This window comes from Podarcis melisellensis (assembly GCF_964234715.1).
Source record: "Podarcis melisellensis genome assembly, chromosome: 1".
In the NCBI taxonomy this organism is placed as follows: Eukaryota; Metazoa; Chordata; class Lepidosauria; order Squamata; family Lacertidae; genus Podarcis; species Podarcis melisellensis.
Window position 1 is genome coordinate 97,539,202 of NC_138528.1, and position 19,177 is coordinate 97,558,378.

The 19,177-nt window shown below is 42.2% G+C and overlaps 1 protein-coding gene across 3 annotated transcripts in view; it reads right to left on the reverse strand.

Annotated features, from left to right (window-relative positions):
- Window positions 1–19,177, reverse strand: part of LRP1B (LDL receptor related protein 1B) — a 744,879-nt gene that overhangs the window by 119,078 nt on the left and 606,624 nt on the right. For all 3 annotated transcript variants that reach the window (XM_081928170.1, XM_081928171.1, XM_081928169.1), the window contains 2 exons: window positions 8,543–8,683; window positions 1,169–1,294 (listed from right to left, as the gene is read on the reverse strand). In XM_081928170.1, coding sequence (XP_081784296.1) covers window positions 1,169–1,294; window positions 8,543–8,683 — 267 coding nt within the window. The remainder of the gene's footprint in view (window positions 1–1,168; window positions 1,295–8,542; window positions 8,684–19,177) is intronic.

Consider the following 19,177-nt stretch of genomic DNA (forward strand, 5'->3'; position numbering starts at 1 on the left):
TGGGAGGAATTTTACTCTTACTAAGCACTTGGGCAGAATATTGCCTTCATGTTTCCCCTTATATATGCAAATATTAAAAGGATATATGTTTCTTTTTTAAAAATAAAATAAAATAAAAGCTTGATTTTCAAGGAAACTCCTGGAACATTGGATGGTTTGTATGGTTTGCCCTGTAAAACGTCTACAAATATTGATTACTTTGAGCCAATGCTTTTCAAACTTTCTAAACTCAGAGAACATTTCCCACAGTAACTTTCTTGCCTTGTAGAGGATTATGTGAACCGAGAATGAATCAAACATTAAAGAGGAACATCAATAATAGCAGACAAGCTGTCTTTCAAGAAACCATGTCCTTTCTTATAAAGAACCCCCTAATAAGCTTCCACGGAAACCTAGTGTTCCCAAGAACATAATTTAAAAGTGCTGTTTCAAGCAATTATTTCAGGGCATGTGTACAACTTACTAACACACTGATATATTGCTGATGGAAAAGTTTGAAAACGCACAAAGAGAGAGTGAAATTAACTGTTACAATTTCTTTGGGCGTTTTGCATATTTCCATATGTTTGTTAGAAGCAACATGTTAGAAGCAACATGTCAGAAGGCTCCGAAATCACTAATTCTGAAACTGCAAGAACTAGCTTACTAGCTTTCTGTTATCAACATCAAAATGCAGAGATTGGAATTACAACAAATCCCCGTATTAGTTAATTTTGTAAATTCTATAAAGTTAGTACAGTGGTATCTCAAGTTACATACGCTTCAGGTTACATACGCTTCAGGTTACAGACTCTGCTAACCCAGAAATAGTGCTTCAGGTTAAGAACTTTGTCTTAGGATGAGAACAGAAATCGTGCTCCGGCGGCGCGGCAGCAGCAGCAGGAGGCCCCATTAGCTAAAGTGGTGCTTCAGGTAAGGAACAGTTTCAGGTTAAGAACGGACCTCTGGAATGAATTAAGTACTTAACCCGAGGTACCACTGTATAAGAAAACCTGTAATAGCAATAACATACCAAAAATACATTCGGAAGGATCCAGAATAACAATAGTCATTTTATTTCCCAACTATGAAGCAGTGGGAAATTACTTCAGTGGTTTTTATTTATTTATTTCCTTTACTATGCATTATTATTTTATTTTATTTTATTTTGGTAATAGTGAAGCTGTACCTTGACATGACATACGGTTTTTCCGAAGGTTATAGCCTACAGTACACAAGCATGTCCGGGTTGATTCTGAGGTTGGTAAGCAAAGTTGGGAACATCCTCCATTATTGTGTTGACATGAATTGCTACCTATAATACAATGGGGTTGGGGAGGGGGATGAAATAGAAAACAATGTAACAATTATGTGTGGAATACAAATACGTAAAGGCTAAACTACATGTGACCTTAATTGCCTAATTCTGCCCTGGAGTATAGGTTCTGTTCCACAATACCAGAGTAAAAGCTTTGATTGAGATGGGTGCCCTAAAATTCAGGGCAGGGGTCACTTTAACCATTAGCCCCCACTGGAGTTCCAATCTGGGTTGGCTACCCACACCTACAGTTTGCAATGTAAAAACATTTTATTGTATCAGTGTGGAGAAATTAAAGCACCTTATGCACCACTCTAGGATCTTGACTCAGATTGGGCCTCCAGCACTGGCAATTGGGGGGCCAAGGGAATGTGTTTCGAAGTAGCCAAGTAGGACTATGCTTTTAGTCATGTAATGCTGACATGAATTTAAAACATATTTATATAGTATTTCAATTAAGAAGTAGGATTATATTTTCTTGGAAAATATTGCAGTGGCAAAATAATCATCAAATTCATTTAATTATGAAATGTAAGTTTTCTGTTTTCAGTCAATCATAATTGTATTTCAAATTTATGTACTTTTAACGTTTCAAACCATGAGGTTTTCAATATTTTACAGAGAAAAGTTATCAAAACCTTCTCTAATAAAATATTTTAAACACATGGCCGCTTTCCAAACTATTTGGCATTCCCCTCCTTTTAACTCTAATTTAATTATGAGTCAAGAAGCTTGTATTCTAGTAATGAAAGCTGCCACCCAGGGCAGAGTACACTTAAGCCCCGTAGATTTCAATGAAATTTAAAAGTGCATAACTGTGTACTAGATTGTAGTGAAGGCATTAGCTATATATGTTGTAAGGTTTTTGCTCTTTCGCTTCCCTCTGCTTTGTGGGTGGGTAAGTGGTCTTTTAACCAGCCTCCTGGAGAATAGGCAAGATGGGTGTGATAGGATTCTTTACCCGTGTTTGCAATCATGCGATTGTTGTCTATCACATGACGGTGTATGTTTTCATTCCACAGTGTGGAAAGTGACGGAGACAGGATGTTTATGTAACTGTGTTCTGTGAAGTGGGACTATCGTCTTTTTTTCTTTCTCTCTTTGCGGTCTGATGAGAAAGAGGAAGGAGCTAAAGCAGAATGCTCCCAGTGTATTATATGTAAATAAAGTAGATTAGCCAAAATGCTGTGCTACTGAGTTCTGTTACACAAACTGTGAATACTCTGGGGATCCCTAAGTGTGCTGATGCTTCTTGGTATCGGTCGCTGTGATGTTCGGGCTGAAGAAAGCTTTTGAAGCTCCCAAACGATCAAACAGAAGAGAGAGAACATGATGGTTGGGCATGTGTCTCTGCCAGGGTCCTACACAAGAGTAGGGCGATCCTAACAGGGCGGGCCAGCTGCAGGACTCTCTTGTTGCAAGCTCAAGGGGTAGAAGGAGCAGGCAGAATGAAAAGTCCCTATCTCTGCATCAATATTGAAATGCAATATCTACAATATTGTTATAGCTGGGGTATCAGACTCACAGAATTATAGGATTTTCCCCCTTCTTTTTTTAAAAAAAAGAAATATTTGTTTTCCAATAATTACCCAATATTCCCTTGACACTCTGGGGCCAACTGCGCCAGAGTGGGTGAGTGGCCAATAATTACCCAATATTACCACACTTTTGCCAATTATGCAGATAACAATTAATATCAAAATAATTCCAATTAATTCTATATTTATACAATTTAATCAAAGTGGTTTCCCGTGCTCCTTGATCCATGTTTTTTGTCTAGTTCTTATATTGCTGTGTTTCATGGTGTTTTTTTTTATTAACTTCTAATTACATTTCAATTGGTATATTAATCGTTAAGGTAACAGCTGCATTTTAAGTGAATACTATTCGTGTTGTTACATTATCTAACTTTTCATAGGATTTCAAAAGAGGTGCTGTAATTATTTTCCTTTTCTCTGTGTCTGAATATATCCAGTTATAAAGTCCTTGGCCTTTGTCCGCTGTCCCATTCTTGAAATTCCTCCAATTGCTGTTGTCTCTCAGCGTAGCTGGGGTGGGGCTATAATCTTGGAGAATTCTCAGAATATCTCATTAGCTCCCTCCCATTGTGCTCTCATCTTGCTCAATGTTTCTGGACAACAACATACTCCAGCAGTCCACTCTTTCTCGCTACTCAGTCAAGAGTGTTGAAGTTTCCACAGCCAGCTTCCACCACAGGACATCTTGAAGTACTTTATTTTAATTAATCACCATCAGTGTCTCCATGCCTCCCTTGTCTGCTGCCCCAAATCTTTACAATTGCATTTTAGCCAAAGTCCACTTGAGTTATATCTCTTCTCTGTTGTTTTTAAGGGTGGTAGAGGTGGTATCTGCTCTAATTTCCCAAGATAATCCACTCTTCCCTCCTTCTATTTCTTTAAACCACATGTAGATAACTGTTGTTTTAATCACAGGCTTTATTCCATACTGCAGACCAACTTCATTTTATATCTTTAAGATTTTGCATCTAGAGAGGGTTGCTGAATCATTCATAAAGAAACTCAAAGTAACATATTTTTTGCTCTATAAGACTCACTTTTCCCCTCCTAAAAAGTAAGGGGAAATGTTGTCTGCGTCTTATGGAGCGAACGCAGGCTGCACAGCTATCCCAGAAGCCAGAACAGCAACAGGGATCGCTGCTTTCGCTGTGCAGCGATCCTTATTGCTGTTCTGGCTTCTGGGATTCAGAATATATTTTTTTTCTTGTTTTCCTCCTCCAAAAACTAGGTGCGTCTTATAGAGCAAAAAATACGGTAGACAGAAAACCAGAGGCTCTCCTCTTTGCCATCCACCGCCCACACCAAATAAAATATTTTCTCAGTTCCAAACCTCAGATCAATGCAGCTGGGTAATTCCACAGTTGGGCCTTAGAAAGCACTGCTAATAACAAGGCCAGTGGAAGTGATGATATTCCAACTGAACTATTTTAAATTTTAAACGATGATGCTGTCAAGGTGCTACACTCAATATGCCAGCAAATCTGGAAAACTCAGCAGTTGCCAGAGGATTAGAGAAGATCAGTCTACACCCCAATCCCAAAGAAGGGCAGTGCCAAAGAATGCTCCAACTACCGCACAATTGCACTCATTTCACACGCTAACAAGGTTATGCTCAAAATTCTACAAGGCAGGCTTAAGCAGTATGTGGACCGAGAACTCCCAGAAGTGCAAGCTGGATTTCGAAGGGGCAGAGGAACCAGAGACCAAATTGCAAACATGTGCTGGATTATGGAGAAAGCTAGAGAGTTCCAGAAAGACATCTACTTCTGCTTCATTGACTATGCAAAAGCCTTTGACTGTGTCGACCACAGCAAACTATGGCAAGTTCTTAAAGAAATGGAAGTTCCTGATCACCTCACCTGTCTCCTGAGAAATCTCTATGTGGGACAAGAAGCTACAGTTAGAACTGGATATGAAACAACTGATTGGTTCAAAATTGGGGAAGGAGTACGGTAAGGCTGTATATTGTCTCCCCGGTTATTTAACTTATATGCAGAATTCATCATGCGAAAGGCTGGACTGGATGAAATCCAAGCCGGAATTAAGATCGCCGGAAGAAATATCAACAACCTCAGATATGCAGATGACACAACCTTGATGGCAGAAAGTGAGGAGGAATTAAAGAGTCTTTTAATGAGGGTGAAAGAGAAGAGCGCAAAATATGGTCTGAAGCTCAACATCAAAAAAATGAAGATCATGGCCACTGGTCTCATCACCTCCTGGCAAATAGAAGGGGAAGAAATGGAGGCAGTGAGAGATTTTACTTTTTTGGGCTCCATGATCACTGCAGATGGTGACAGCAGCCACGAAATTAAAAGACTCCTGCTCCTTGGGAGAAAGGTGATGGCAAACCTAGACAGCATCTTAAAAAGCAGAGACATCACCTTGCCAACAAAGGTCCGTATAGTTAAAGCCATGGTTTACCCAGTAGTGATGTATGGAAGTGAGAGCTGGACCATCAAGAAGGCTGATCGCTGAAGAATAGATGCTTTTGAATTATGGTGCTGGATGAGACTCTTGAGAGTCCCATGGACTGCAAGAAGATCAAACGTATCAATTCTTAAGGAAATCAGCCCTGAGTGCTCACTGGAAGGACAGATCGTGAAGTTGAGGCTCCAATACTTTGGCCACCTCATGAGAAGAGAAGACTCCCTGGAAAAGACCCTGATGTTGGGAAAGATGGAGGGCACAAGGAGAAGGGGACGACAGAGGACGAGATGGTTGGATAGTGTTCTCGAAGCTACAAACATGAGCTTGACCAAGCTGCGGGAGGCAGTGGAAGACAGGAGTGCCTGGTGTGCTCTGGTCCATGGGGTCACGAAGAGTCGACACGACTAAACGACTAAACAACAACAATTCCACAGTTCTGATGACAACATCTTCTCTTGGAGTGTGCCTGACTTTAAAGCCAGTTAGAAATCCAATTAACAGGAGAACCTCTGCTTCTTAATGGTGGCATTGGAGGGTTTCACCAGGCAAAGTACTTTTGGCACTTAGAGCCTTCCTGCCGCCCTCATTCCATGCCAGAGTGAGAACTGTGAGTGAAGCCTGTTCCTCTCTTCCCTGAGAGGAATTTCCAAGAATGACTGACTCTCTATAATTCTTGTTTTCTTTCGCCTTCTATCCCCGCGGTCTTGTGGGGGCTACCTCCATTAAGGCAGACAGGTACCGGGAACCAGAATTATAAAATTTTAGAGCTGGAAGGAACTACTTGTAGTACATGAAATCCAGCTGGTGAATTAGGCAAAGTCGCAGTTACAATGTTAGTAAAATGGAAAAAAAGAGGAACATCCTTAGACTTCACTACAAAATAAAGGAGTTGGGGTCCTTTAGACCAGTGTTTCCCAACCTTTTTTGGGCAAAGGCACACTTCTTTCATGAAAAAAATCTCGAGGCACACCACCATTAGAAAATGTTAAAAAATTTAACTCTGTGCCTATATTGACTATATAAAAAGTACAGTGGTGCCTCGCAAGACGAAATTAATTCGTTCCGCAAGTCTCTTCGTCTTGTGAGTTTTTCGTCTTGCAATGCACGGTTTCCCATAGGAATGCATTGAAAATCAATTAATGCGTTCCTAGGAAAACCGCCTTCAGACCAGGTCCGGGGACAGTCTGTCCCCCGACCTCTTCTGAAGGCTGGGGGGGACGGGGACAAGGGCTTTTCTTCCCACTGCCAGCCTTCAGAAGGCTGTTCTGAAGGCTGGCGGTGAGAAGAAAAGCCCTTCTTCCCACCTCCCTCCCCGCAAGCTCCGGGGACAGGAGGGCTGTGCTGCCGACCGCCAGCATTTTAAAAGCCCCTGCTGTCCCGGGGCGATTTTAAAATGCTGGCGGGCGGGAGCAAAGTCTCCGCTGCCCCGAGGAGATTTTAAAATGCTGGGGGTCGGCAGCGAACGCTTCGCTCCCGCCCGCCAGCATTTTAAGATCGCCCGGGGCAGCGGAGAAGTCTCCGCTGTCCCGGGAAGGCAGGCGGGGGGAGCAAAGACTTTTGCCCCCGCCTGCCTTCAGAAGAGGTCCAGGACCTCGTTCCGATGCCCGGCAGCGGGGGGAGAGGTTCCCGCCCCACCGCCCGGCATCGGGGCATCGTTCCGATGCCCGGCGGCGGGGGGAGAGGTTCCCGCCCCACCGCCCGGCATCGGGGCATCGTTCCGATGCCCGGCGGCGGGGTGCGAGGTTCCCGCCCCACCGCCCGGCATCGGGGCATCGTTCCGATGCCCGGCGGCGGGGTGCGAGGTTCCCGCCCCACCGCCCGGCATCGGGGCATCGTTCCGATGCCCGGCGGCGGGGTGCGAGGTTCCCGCCCCACCGCCCGGCATCGGGGCATCGTTCCGATGCCCGGCGGCGGGGTGCGAGGTTCCCGCCCCACCGCCCGGCATCGGGGCATCGTTCCGATGCCCGGCGGCGGGGTGCGAGGTTCCCGCCCCACCGCCCGGCATCGGGGCATCGTTCCGATGCCCGGCGGCGGGGTGCGAGGTTCCCGCCCCACCGCCCGGCATCGGGGCATCGTTCCGATGCCCGGCGGCGGGGTGCGAGGTTCCCGCCCCACCGCCCGGCATCGGGGCATCGTTCCGATGCCCGGCGGCGGGGTGCGAGGTTCCCGCCCACCGCCCCGCTTCGGAGCACCGGGAAAAGTGATCTCCCCGCAGCCCCTTGCTTCAAAAGAGGTCCGGGGGCAGCGGGGAAGAAGTGCTGCGCTTCCCGCTGCCCCCGGACCTCTTTTGAAGCAAGGGGCTGCGGGGAGATCGCTTCTCCCCGCAAAGCCTTGCTTCAAAAGAGGTCGGGGGCAGCGCTTCCGGCTGTCCCCGGACCTCTTTTGAAGCAAGGGGCGGTGGGGAGAAGCGATCTCGGGCGCCGCGGCGTGCAGGCGCACTGCTCGCTCCTCTTTCCACGCAGGTGCCTTCTCTCGCTCTTTCGCCTCCTTTTCTTTCTCTCTCGATGGTCCGCCTACAAAGGAGCGAGGGAGGCGCCCGCCATGTTTGGATTTGCATCCAGCAGGAGATGCCGCCGCCGCCCCGCCTCTCCCGCCTCCCTCCCACGGCACACCAGGCAAGGTCTCACGGCACACCAGTGTGCCGCGGAACACCGGTTGGGAAACACTGCTTTAGACCTTCCATTCAAGGGCAACAGGCTCAATGAAGAACAGACTGGCGTTCTTATTGAGGCCTTTCTGACTCACCCATCCCCCCAAAAACTAACTGCAGAATCTGCAGATAATTGAGGCTAAATGAAGTTTTTGCTTTTATTAAATCCAAAGTTGATGCAAAGTTATGATGTTGCCTTTATTAAACCTAAGCAATGTGTGGTGTCTTCTCCTTTTCATTAGTGGTTCGGGTTACAAATACTAGTATGGAAATAGTTATATTCCATTTATTTGGTACTAATACAACTGATCAAGAGCAGATGCCCTAAGGTGAGCCTCCTTCAATGAAAGTACTTCTGCCATTCAATGGATGGGGATTCGATTCAGTGAAGAGGATACACAGTATTTATTGATTCTCCTGCACTCTCTGCCCCACCTCTTAGGCTGCTCCAGAGGGCTTCTGAACCCTTTGGAGAAAGAAATTCAGGGGACACAAGGAAATAATAGCAGGAAAGAATAACTGGTGAAAATAACTTTGATTCTATCTTTGAGAGAAGAGTGGAGTTCTGCTCACGGACCACTGGAGCAAACCATTCAACTGATCATAATCATAGAAAATACAGTTTACCTTGTTGTGCTGCTTTATCATACACCTTCATATGTACAACTCCTGCAGTTTTGTTTCGCAGAACTGTGGGATTTCGTCCATCTTTCTTATTGCAGGTGCCTAGCTGGCCTAAGTTTTGGTCTGCCCACCATAGCTTCCGATCTGTAAAGATAATGTTTCTCATTAAGGAAGAACACTTCTTTACTAATATAACAACTTTCATATAAAAACAGATTTCCATATGATGTCTTAGTTATTTATGAGGTAAAATGTTTTTAACGTATTGTTTTATTTTTAAAATGCCTCTCTCTGCACCCAAGCATTTTTAATGAACAATAAATAATATCATGTGGGTGGGTGGATTTATTTATTTGATATACCACCCTTCATCCAAAGATCACAAAGCAGTTTACAACATAAATGCACCAAAAAACCCCACAAAATACATAGCCAAATAGCAAAAAACAATACCACCCATCCAATGTATTAAAATAAGACCCATGAACAATGACAGTTCTATAACGTTACAGTGCTAAAAATGGCAAAAATTTGTCAAATACCCAAAGCCTCTTTTTTTTTTTACAATTCTCTGTCACCCTATTAATAATAATTAAGAGAAATAACAATTAGAACGTAATACTGTTTAATTAAGCACAGTGCATGATGCTGTATGAGTGGCACCACAGTTAGAAATACGAAGCAAAATACCATACCTTAGCGTTCCGGAAACAGTTTTGATGGGTTTTTTGTTCACAATCAAAACTATTCCAGGAACTCTAAGGGAGTTCGTCTATTATGTCTAGAAGAAAGGCATTATATTATAACACTGGGTACCAGGCTCTCAACACAAGTTGGAAGTTCATCCCCTAGCTCCAGCACTAAAATATAGCCAACCCACTCAAAAAGCCCCAAAATGCCCCCAAAGATTGGCCGTGTGTAAGAGATTACATGAAAAAACCCCATTGTTTTCAAACTATATCCTGGATATGTTTTGCCTAAATCTTGTAAAGAGTATTATTGAAAGAGAAACTTAAGGGAGACTTAAAACAAAATGAAGAACAAATAACACAGTAAGGGGAAAAAATTGCAAAAGGAAAGCTGCAGCGAGGTGGTAGGAAGTTACGGGTGGGAAAAGATTTTTATGGATAGATGTATAATGTATTAATTTAAGGGATTGTTTTGTAGTTCGTCAAGAATATATGTATATGTACAATCTATACTCAATAAAAATTAAACTTAAAATAAATAAATAGTCCCATCCTCTGTTGAAAATCATTGTAACTGGACAAGTGTGTCTCAAAAGCTGGTATATTATACAGAATCATCATGCAAGTTGCCTTTTAAAAACACAGAGCAGGCCAGCACTATCAATGGCTCCAGAACTATTTCCTGGAAGTTATGAGACCAGTCCCAGCAACCTATGACAACTTGTGCTTGTAAAATGGCTGGTAAGGGGAAAAGCAAGAAGGAGCAGAGACTTTAGAGGACATGTCTACTGCTGTTGCTTTTTCGTTTTTTGAAAGGGGAACTCTTTATTAAGGCAAATGCCAGACAATCAAATACCACATTTTTCGCTCTATAACATGCACTAGACCACAAGACACACCTAGTTTTTGGAGGAGGGAAACAAAAAAATAATATTCTGAATCTCAGAAGTCAGAACAGCAAGAGGGATCGCTGCGCAGTGAAAGCTCGCTGTTCTGGCTTCTGTGATAGCTGCGCAGCCTGCATTCACCCCATAAAACACACACACATTTCCCCTTACTTTTTTAGGGGGGGGGGTGAGTCTTACAGAGCAAAAAATATGGTAAGTTCACCACCAAAATTATGACTCAGGCACCTACTTTCTCACCATGTATTTATTTATCTTACTAAATAATTTTTACCACACTCCTCAAGATCAGGTTTCCGGGCAGTTTACAAATAAAATGATAAAACTCTATCAATACATGCATATACTCTATCAATACAATACTTATACATGCATATTCTTTAAGTAAGAACACTTGTGTTTCCTGGTAAATGTCCATAGGATGACAGGCTTAGGACTACGGTAATTTCTTAGTTCTTATTAAAAAGCCCAAACATTTTTAAAAGCCTAGGAGAATAAAAAAGGGTCCAGAACACACATGTGAAGGAAGTGGATTTTGCTATCCTGGATTGACCGTAGGTCAATACTTGTAGGTATTGTTGCATAACTTACATGTATGGGGAAATATGTCTTTCTGTTGCATCTTGTATGGGGGCGCATATTTTTACCTGTCTGTTCATTTGGGACATGTTAATGTGGACTTCTGCCTTTGTAATGGGACTTTCGTTCTCCTATCCTCATACCTCATGCCCCTCAAATCTCCTAGGAAAGGCTGGAGGAACCAGGAAGTATTTAAGCAAATACTTCCTGGAAAAAAGTTCTTGCACTAATGGGATGACTTTGTTGGATAAAACCCATTGTTCTCTTACTGTGGTCTGCTTTGTATAAGTTATATATGTTCTGTTTTATATAATTGTCTAAGATTTTTTTAAAAAAATTGATTGTTATAAATTGCCTTAGAGATCATATGGTCAAAAAGCAGGATGTAATTAAATAATGCATGCATTAAATAAAGATTAATAAAATAGGTAAATTGAATTAATATTTTCTCTTGCTGAAAAAAGCTCATTATTTTCAATCAGAAAACACAGGATCATCAGTATGTTATTGAAGGGTTCACACAGGAATTCTAAAGATGAATAATAATCAACTGACAGCTGTGAAAAAGGCAAATTCCATACTCGGGATCATTAGTAAAGGAACTGAAAATAAAACTACCTCTATCATCATGCAATTATACAAATCTATGGTGCAACTGCATTTGAAATAATGTGCACAGTCTCATATCAAAAAGGATATACTTGAGTTGGAAAAGATTCTGAAATGGGCAATGAAAACAATCAAGGGGATGGAACAATTCTCCTGTGAGGAAAGATTTCAGCATGAATGGCTTTTTGGTTTAGAGGAAAGGTAAGAGGTGATGTGACAGAAGTTTATAAAATGATGCATGGCATGGAGAAAGTGGATACATGACTTTTTCCTCCTCCCTCTCTCATGACACTAGAACTCATGTGAAGCTGTATGTTGAAAGATCCAGTTCTTCATCACGCAGAACATAGCTAAACTCATAGTAGGGAGCGACAGCCACTAATTTAGATGGGTTTCTAAGAAAGGGTTAGACAAATTCTCAGAAGATAATTTTATCGTTAGCTAGTATCATAACTAGCTAGTACCATAACTAGGGACCCGGGTGGCGCTGTAGGTTAAACCACAGAGCCTAGGACTTGCTGATCGGAAGGTCGGCAGTTCAAATCCCTGCGACGGGGTGAGCTCCCGTTACTCGGTCCCTGCTCCTGCCAACCTAGCAGTTCGAAAGCATGTCAAAGTGCAAGTAGATAAATAGGTACCGCTCCGGTGGGAAGGTATTTGTGTTGCACTGCTCTGGTTCGCCAGAAGCGGCTTAGTCATGCTGGCCACATGACCCGGAAGCTGTACGCCGGCTCCCTTGGCCAATAAAGCAAGATGAGCACCGCAACCCCAAGTCGTCCGCGACTGGACCTAATGGCCAGGGGTCCCTTTACCTTTTAGTACCATAACTATGCTGTGCTGACACGGTTAGAGGCAATATGATTCTGAATATCACTTGCTGTAAACCACAGGAGGGGAGGGTGTTCTTGTGCTTAGGTCCTGCTTGTGGGTTTCACACAGGCATCTGGCTGGCCGTGTGCCCCTTACAAGGCCTGCCCCACTCCATACCTCCCATTGCTCAGAACTATTGCAAGTGGAGTCTTCCACTGCTCTCCCCAGCTCCCCTCTTCCAAGGCACATCTTACCTCCCTTAATTAAAGACAACCCCCCCCCTCAATTAAAACACACACACATTAAAAAGCAGTTAAAACAACTTTAAACATTTTAAACAATTAGGGCAAGGCTATCCCCAGGGAATATGATGTTATGTTATGTTGCCCTTACCTCCCTCCAAAGCCATTCCCCCCAAAAGGGAGACCTCGTCAGCCCAGGTCTCGTTATAGCCCCGCTCCCCTGGCAGATTGAGCCAATGTGGGCTCTCACCCAGTCAGTCTGCAGGGGGTGAGGCAGGCATCCCTCCGCTGGCTAAAGGTGCAGAATGGCAGGCTTCCTGAAGAGGAAGCAGTTGGGTCTTCTAAGGTCTTATTAAGACACTGCCTGTTGACATATCTGCTTAAGTGTTGTGTAATGAGGCAACAAACACATGTCATTAATAACAAATAGCAAAGTTGTTTGTCAGCACAAGTCCTAGCTATTAGAAGACCAGCTCCTTTCTTTATTGTTTGCTGAATTGCCTGACAGCCAATAAGCCCTTATCACTAATTAACATTGCAAAAATATGCTCTCAGAACACCAGGTCAGTGCCTTCACCGGGGTCTACCTAGTGATATGCTAATGTCCCCAAGGGGATAGACTCCTGTTTCATCATCATAGAATGCCTTAGGTTAGCTTTCCACAGAGAACAACAAAGTCTAAACATTTCCCTAATTCCACTGAGCAGCTTGCTTTTAATTAATTTACAACTCAATAGCCCAACAAGCTATAATACTCAGCCTCCTTTCTCCAGGCTCTCACACAAAACACACAACCTCACCCAAGGTTTCATATCCTCCCCACTCCCCACTTTTGTGCTTTTATTGAATCAACCAAGAAAAATGTAATTTCTGGGGCTGAACCAAAGTTCACAAATGAGAACATTTGGCTCAAATTTTAGGAAGGGCCAAAAATCACTCTCCTGAAAATAGGTATGACTTGAAGGGTTAAAATTCTTTTAAAAAATTTCAAGGGGCTTATCCTTGGTGGTGGTGGTGGTGGTACAGTGGTCCTTCCCATTCCCTCTCCCTTTCTTTATTCTAACTCTGCCGACCATGGGAGTGACAGAGCTGCTCTCAGCAGCCAAATCTGCCCCTCCCCTGCAAATGACCTGTTGTAGTACAACTCGAGGACATTATGGGGACATCAGTGGCACCCACCCACTCCTATTGAAGCCAATTCCCTTTTAGTACCTCTTCAATTGCTTTTTAAATTTAGAAGACACTATATTGCAATAGTGCAATAAAGTGGGCTGCTGATCCCATATATATCTGATATTTTGTAAATCAGGCATATAATTAATTTACTTTTAAAAAATACTCTTGAAGCAAACATGAGAACAGAAAAGCAAAGCAGCTATGATTAACAGAAAATCAAAGCAGCTAAGATTAACAGAACAATCTTAAATATGTCTACGCAGCAATATCTCCCACTGCACTCGTGGAAGGGGTGGCCTTTTGAACCAACAGACATGTCGACTGCTGAAAGGGGGGGGGGGAGTATTGTCATTTTGTCTTTCCCCCTCCCCATGTCACCTTCTTAAGGAGAGTCACCCAATTATTTGACGTTGTTTTTTAGAAGATGCAGGGTTGAGGGGGAATCAGTAAAATATACCTCCCCTCTTTTTCTGTCAGAGGCATAAGGGCATCAACTGGATCCCAGTCATTGAGTTCACTGGGGGTTATCACCCAGCAAGTAGGTATAGATTGGAGCCCAAATATATGTATCACGTCATTTCATATATACCAGTGGCATAGACTCGTTCTTTTCTTACTCATAATGCATAGAGATTCAGTGTTTATTAGGAATCTATACAGATGCTTTGTGCATACATTGTGAATGCCTCACTGAACAGAGTAATAATGAATGCATTTTTTTTCTAACTTTTTAAACAGATCTACAGGTTAATTAAATTCAAATGTGATGGTATCCACTTCCTGTGCAATATGATAAATTTATAAAATGATAATGGCATCTCCTAAACCAATGATTCTGTGAAAAGATTGTTCTGTACACGTTATTATTATTGTAAATGTTTCTGAAAAGGTACAATGAATGTGTTTTTACAGCCACTGGCATGGACATAAGATGGGGACAGCAACAGCATTAAATAATACAATGGATCTATGAAAGAGAATTTCTAATTATGGACCAGATCATCAAGCCTGGCCCAGTTCTGTTAGATGGATACAGAACAACAACATGCAAATAGAGAAAAAGTTAGACAACACTATCCTCCTCCAGCACTAAGACAAATTCTATTCACTATAACAAACACTTTCACCCTTCCTATGTTATTTATGATTGATCAAAACTCACAGTACTGCATTTATTTATTTATTGTATGCCTAGGCTACCCATGTATAAATGCTGTAACGGGAACCCAAAATCCATGCAATGAGAGACTATGTTTGCTTCAGTCAGTATCATTGCTAGATATTGTTTAGGATGTTAGCCATACCCTTCACTGTTCTAGCATTGCAAAAGTGAGGCAGTCAGGAGTCAGACTCTGCCGACTTCAGTCATACAAAGAAGTGTTCAAATAGTAGCTCCCTGTGCAATTAATAAGCGGAATGTTCACAGTACCGTTCAACTACTGGGCCTAACAAAATTCTTGCTCCTTGTCAAGTCCTATACCAGGTAACTCCGCAACCGGGAGCTTCCCTGTGCAATCTGAGCAACATGTATTCTTCACTTCAGCATACCCCAAAGGAACATGTCATGGTGAGGCTCTTCTGCCTATTGCACTACTAATTAAGATAGTTGCTATTTGCATAAATAGTAAATAGTCTCTAGTCCACCTACCTCTCCTGCTAATTCCAATCATGTAATTAGACAATCCTGTTATCTTTGTTCTCAGATCACAGAATCATTTTTTCACAACAGACATTAGAATTAGAAGACAATTCAGCACAGGGTTATCTCATCACTAGCCCTTAGAGTATTGGCCTTCTTTGCAGTCTCCTGCACCTATACAATTAAAAAAAATTCAAAAAATCAAAACAGAATTCTCAAAAATAGCCACATGCTGTTATCTTGTTTTCATCTTTGCAGTGACAATGGCTAAAATCCTTCTTAGGCTGCATAAATCCCATTAAAATCTAACTGTGAGCCAATGCCATTTCCTTTGTACAACTATTCTTTAATTACAGTAGAAGTTGTAATTTCATCATATTGGGAAAACCATTAATAAATTTGACTAAGCTCAGGAACTAAAAGTTCCAGTCACACAAAAGCTAGGCAATCAACTACATTTTGAGGAACCAGGAAGACTTGACATTTCAATGTGAAGTAAAGAAGTAAAGAAATAAAAGAGCCTAGTTATTCAAAAGGAGATTTTCTATGCTCACCTGCCAAATACATAGCCTTAAGCCAAAGAGCAATGTTTGTTCCCATTCAGTTGGAACAGAGAAAACACAGAAGAACACAGTTTAAGTTCCATCTATTATGTACAGACAGCAAGTGTGTTATGTAAGCAGAAAACTTGTATACTTTTTAAGCGTCCTTCACACATTCTTAAGCACTAACATTTGTTTTCATTTAAATAGTTGATTAACTGCATAATATTAAAGTGTATCAATATTAGAATAGACAGATCAAATTAAAATACCTACCTGTGCTATCCACATACTATTTTATTTTAATATTTTAAGTATTACGTTACATTTAAAAATATGTAATCAATTTATGCCAACAGTGTTTTCCAGTAGCTAATTATAAACTTATTTCTGTAGTTGGTTTATAATGATATACAGGTGTGTATATATATATATATACCTGTGTGTATGAGAGCACGCACAGACAAATACACACACATACAGACAAATATATATACAGTAACACGTCTGTATTTAGTGATACATCTTTTCCTTCAAGAGTTGAAACAATACTTTGAATACAGATTCTGATGGGGTATTAATTTTCATTAATGATTGTTTAAATCCTTAAGAGATGACAACCATATACTGTACTTATAACTGGACAAATTGCCCAGATATATTTCATTTATTACTGCTAATGTGCTTAAGAATATTGTGGCAGTTAGAAAATTTAGGTGTGGTACCCCTGGTTGCAGACATGATCCATTCCAGAGCTGCGGTTGAATCCCGAGGTTTCCACGACCGGAGGGACTGCTTCTGCGCATTTGCATGCAGCAAAACCCAAAAAATATACTTCTGGGTTTGCCATTTACGTATCCCGAAGTTTACATAAGCAAAGGGATATGTAAGCGGAGGTACGACTGTATGTATTTAACTTTTGTTATAGCGAATATTGCCTGTCATTATAACCAATTCAGGACTCATTGAATTGCTAAAGAGTACATAGATAAATATCTGTTTAGGGGAAGTCATATTATAATATAATATAATATAATATAATATAATATAATATAATATAATATAATTTAATTAATATAATATAGTAATGTAATGTAATAATATAATATAGTGTATGCATCATTTAATTTAAAATGTAAGCTACAACTTTCTACATTTCCAGACTGTGTGAAATAAGTAAAACACTTCAGGTATTCAAAGTATTTGTCATTTGTTTGCCTCTGTATTCAATAAAAATGTATGTTATTGTAGTAGTTACAGTCTTAATTATTGGTTATCAAATCCTATGACAATTTTGCTAGGATGCATGCATATCCTGGTGCATATACAAAACAAACATGAAGAATTGGAAAGGAACTTTTTTTGCCTTCGGCCATGGTTATCACAGAAAATGAGATGGAGGAAAACAGGGGACCTTTCCATTAAATCTTTGTTAAAATCACCATGGTACACAATGAAAACAATTTTACATTATATAAGAGTATATAAAAATGCGCAGCTGATATGTGCATTTCAGAAAGCTTGACTACTAGAACAATACTTAATTCTAATTTGAACTGTCAGTATCATATTTTATCAATTATGTACCTAGTTTATTTGTTCTAATATATTATATTTATCACTTAACTAACAGAAAGCTTGTTTGACATATTTACATCAATTTTTAGTCACAAGTGGGATGGGCTTGAACAAGACTAAAGAACATCTCCAAAGAAGATGCCCCTGCCCCTTGCATATCCACTGTGACCTGCCTCACAATGACTCGCTGTTCACCAAATGTAGATTGTCTAAGAAAATCCAAATCAATGCCTAAATCAAGGTCTTTCTAAGGAAGAAGGGTGTTGGTTCTCAACTTTATTGCTACCTGCTAACAAATGCAATGTGAAGTGGAGCTTTTTTTAGGTGGGGGGCGTGGAACTGAAGGGAACTGCCCCAGGACTCGCATATGAGAGGGGCGAATCAACACTGGCCTTGCAGCATTGTTGCCAAGACTCAGGAAAAACGAAGAGTGAATCATCCTATCTCCACTCATTGCTGATTTCACCAACTGGGCTGGGGTCTTCCTCTCTGCATACAGAGGCCATCTGCTATCCAGCCCTGTCCCCACACTGGCCCTGCATGCAAGAGTGATGCTGCTGTCAAGAGACTAGATCTGCAATGCTGCCCCTCCCCATGGCGACTCCTGATCACCCAATAACAGGTAAAGTGGGGCAAGCCATGCTAATTGTTCTTCAGTGATGATATATTTGTGAGAAGAAAAATCCCTTAAAGATAGTGCTAGCCCCCATCTTTCTCCAGGAAAGCTAATAGTAGTAGTAGTAGTAGTAGTAGTAGTAATAATAATAATAATAATAATAATAATAATAATAATAATAATTTTTTTTAGTTATACCCTGTCCTCTCTGGCCAGAGCCGGGCTCAGGACGGCTAACACCAGTAAAATTACAATAGAAACATAATGGGGGGGACCAATTTAAAATACAGGTTAAAATGCAATTTAAAATGCAGCCTCATTTTAAAAGTAGCCCATGGATCAAAACCGTAAGGAGAGGGAAAACATAAGGGTCAGACTGAGTCCAAACCAAAGGCCAGGTGGAACAGCTCAGTCTTGCAGGCCCTGCAGAAAGATGTCAAGTCCTGCAGGGCTCTAGTCTCTTGTGACAGAGCTTCCACCAAGTTGGTACCAGTACTGAAAAGGCCCTGGCCCTAGTTCAGACCAATTTAACCACTTAGTGACTTGGAACCTCCAAGGTGTTGTCATTTGTGGACCTTAAGGTCCTCCGTGGGGCATACCAGGAGAGGCGGTCCCATAGGTAAGTGGGTCCTAGGCCGCGTAGGGCTTTAAAAGTCAAAACCAGCACCTTAAACCTGACCCTGTACTCCACTGGGAGCCAGTGCAGTTTGTTATGTACTGAAGTTGCAGGCCTCGATTCTTGGCACGCTTGACAGGCGGACACCCAGGCAGTGATGGCATCCTCCATGTTAGGCCACCAGACGTAACACCGAGCCAATGCCTTCATTTTGACGATTCCCAGGTGGCCAACATGCAGAGCCTCCAGGACGCGTTGACGGAGTCTTTGGGGAATCACGACGCGGTCTCCCCACAGCAGACAGCCGCGATGAGCCGAGAGTTCATGTTGTCTGGTTGCGAATGGTTGGAACTCCGATGCAAAAGGCCCTTGTGGACACCCCCTCCACATCCAGTTGAGCACACAGCTGATGGTGCGATCCTGGGCAGATGTGGAGGCCACAGTGGCAGCCGATACAGGCGCTGCCGGAAGATCCTCAGGAGGAGCGATGAAGCTGGAGCCGGGTCTTCCACAAACGCTGGAAGAGGGCAACGGCTGAGGGCGTCGGCATGGCCCATCGATTTCCCTGGGCGATGGACGAGCCGGTAGTGGTAGGCAGCCAGGAAAACAGTCCATCGCAGCATGCGTGGCAAGAGGA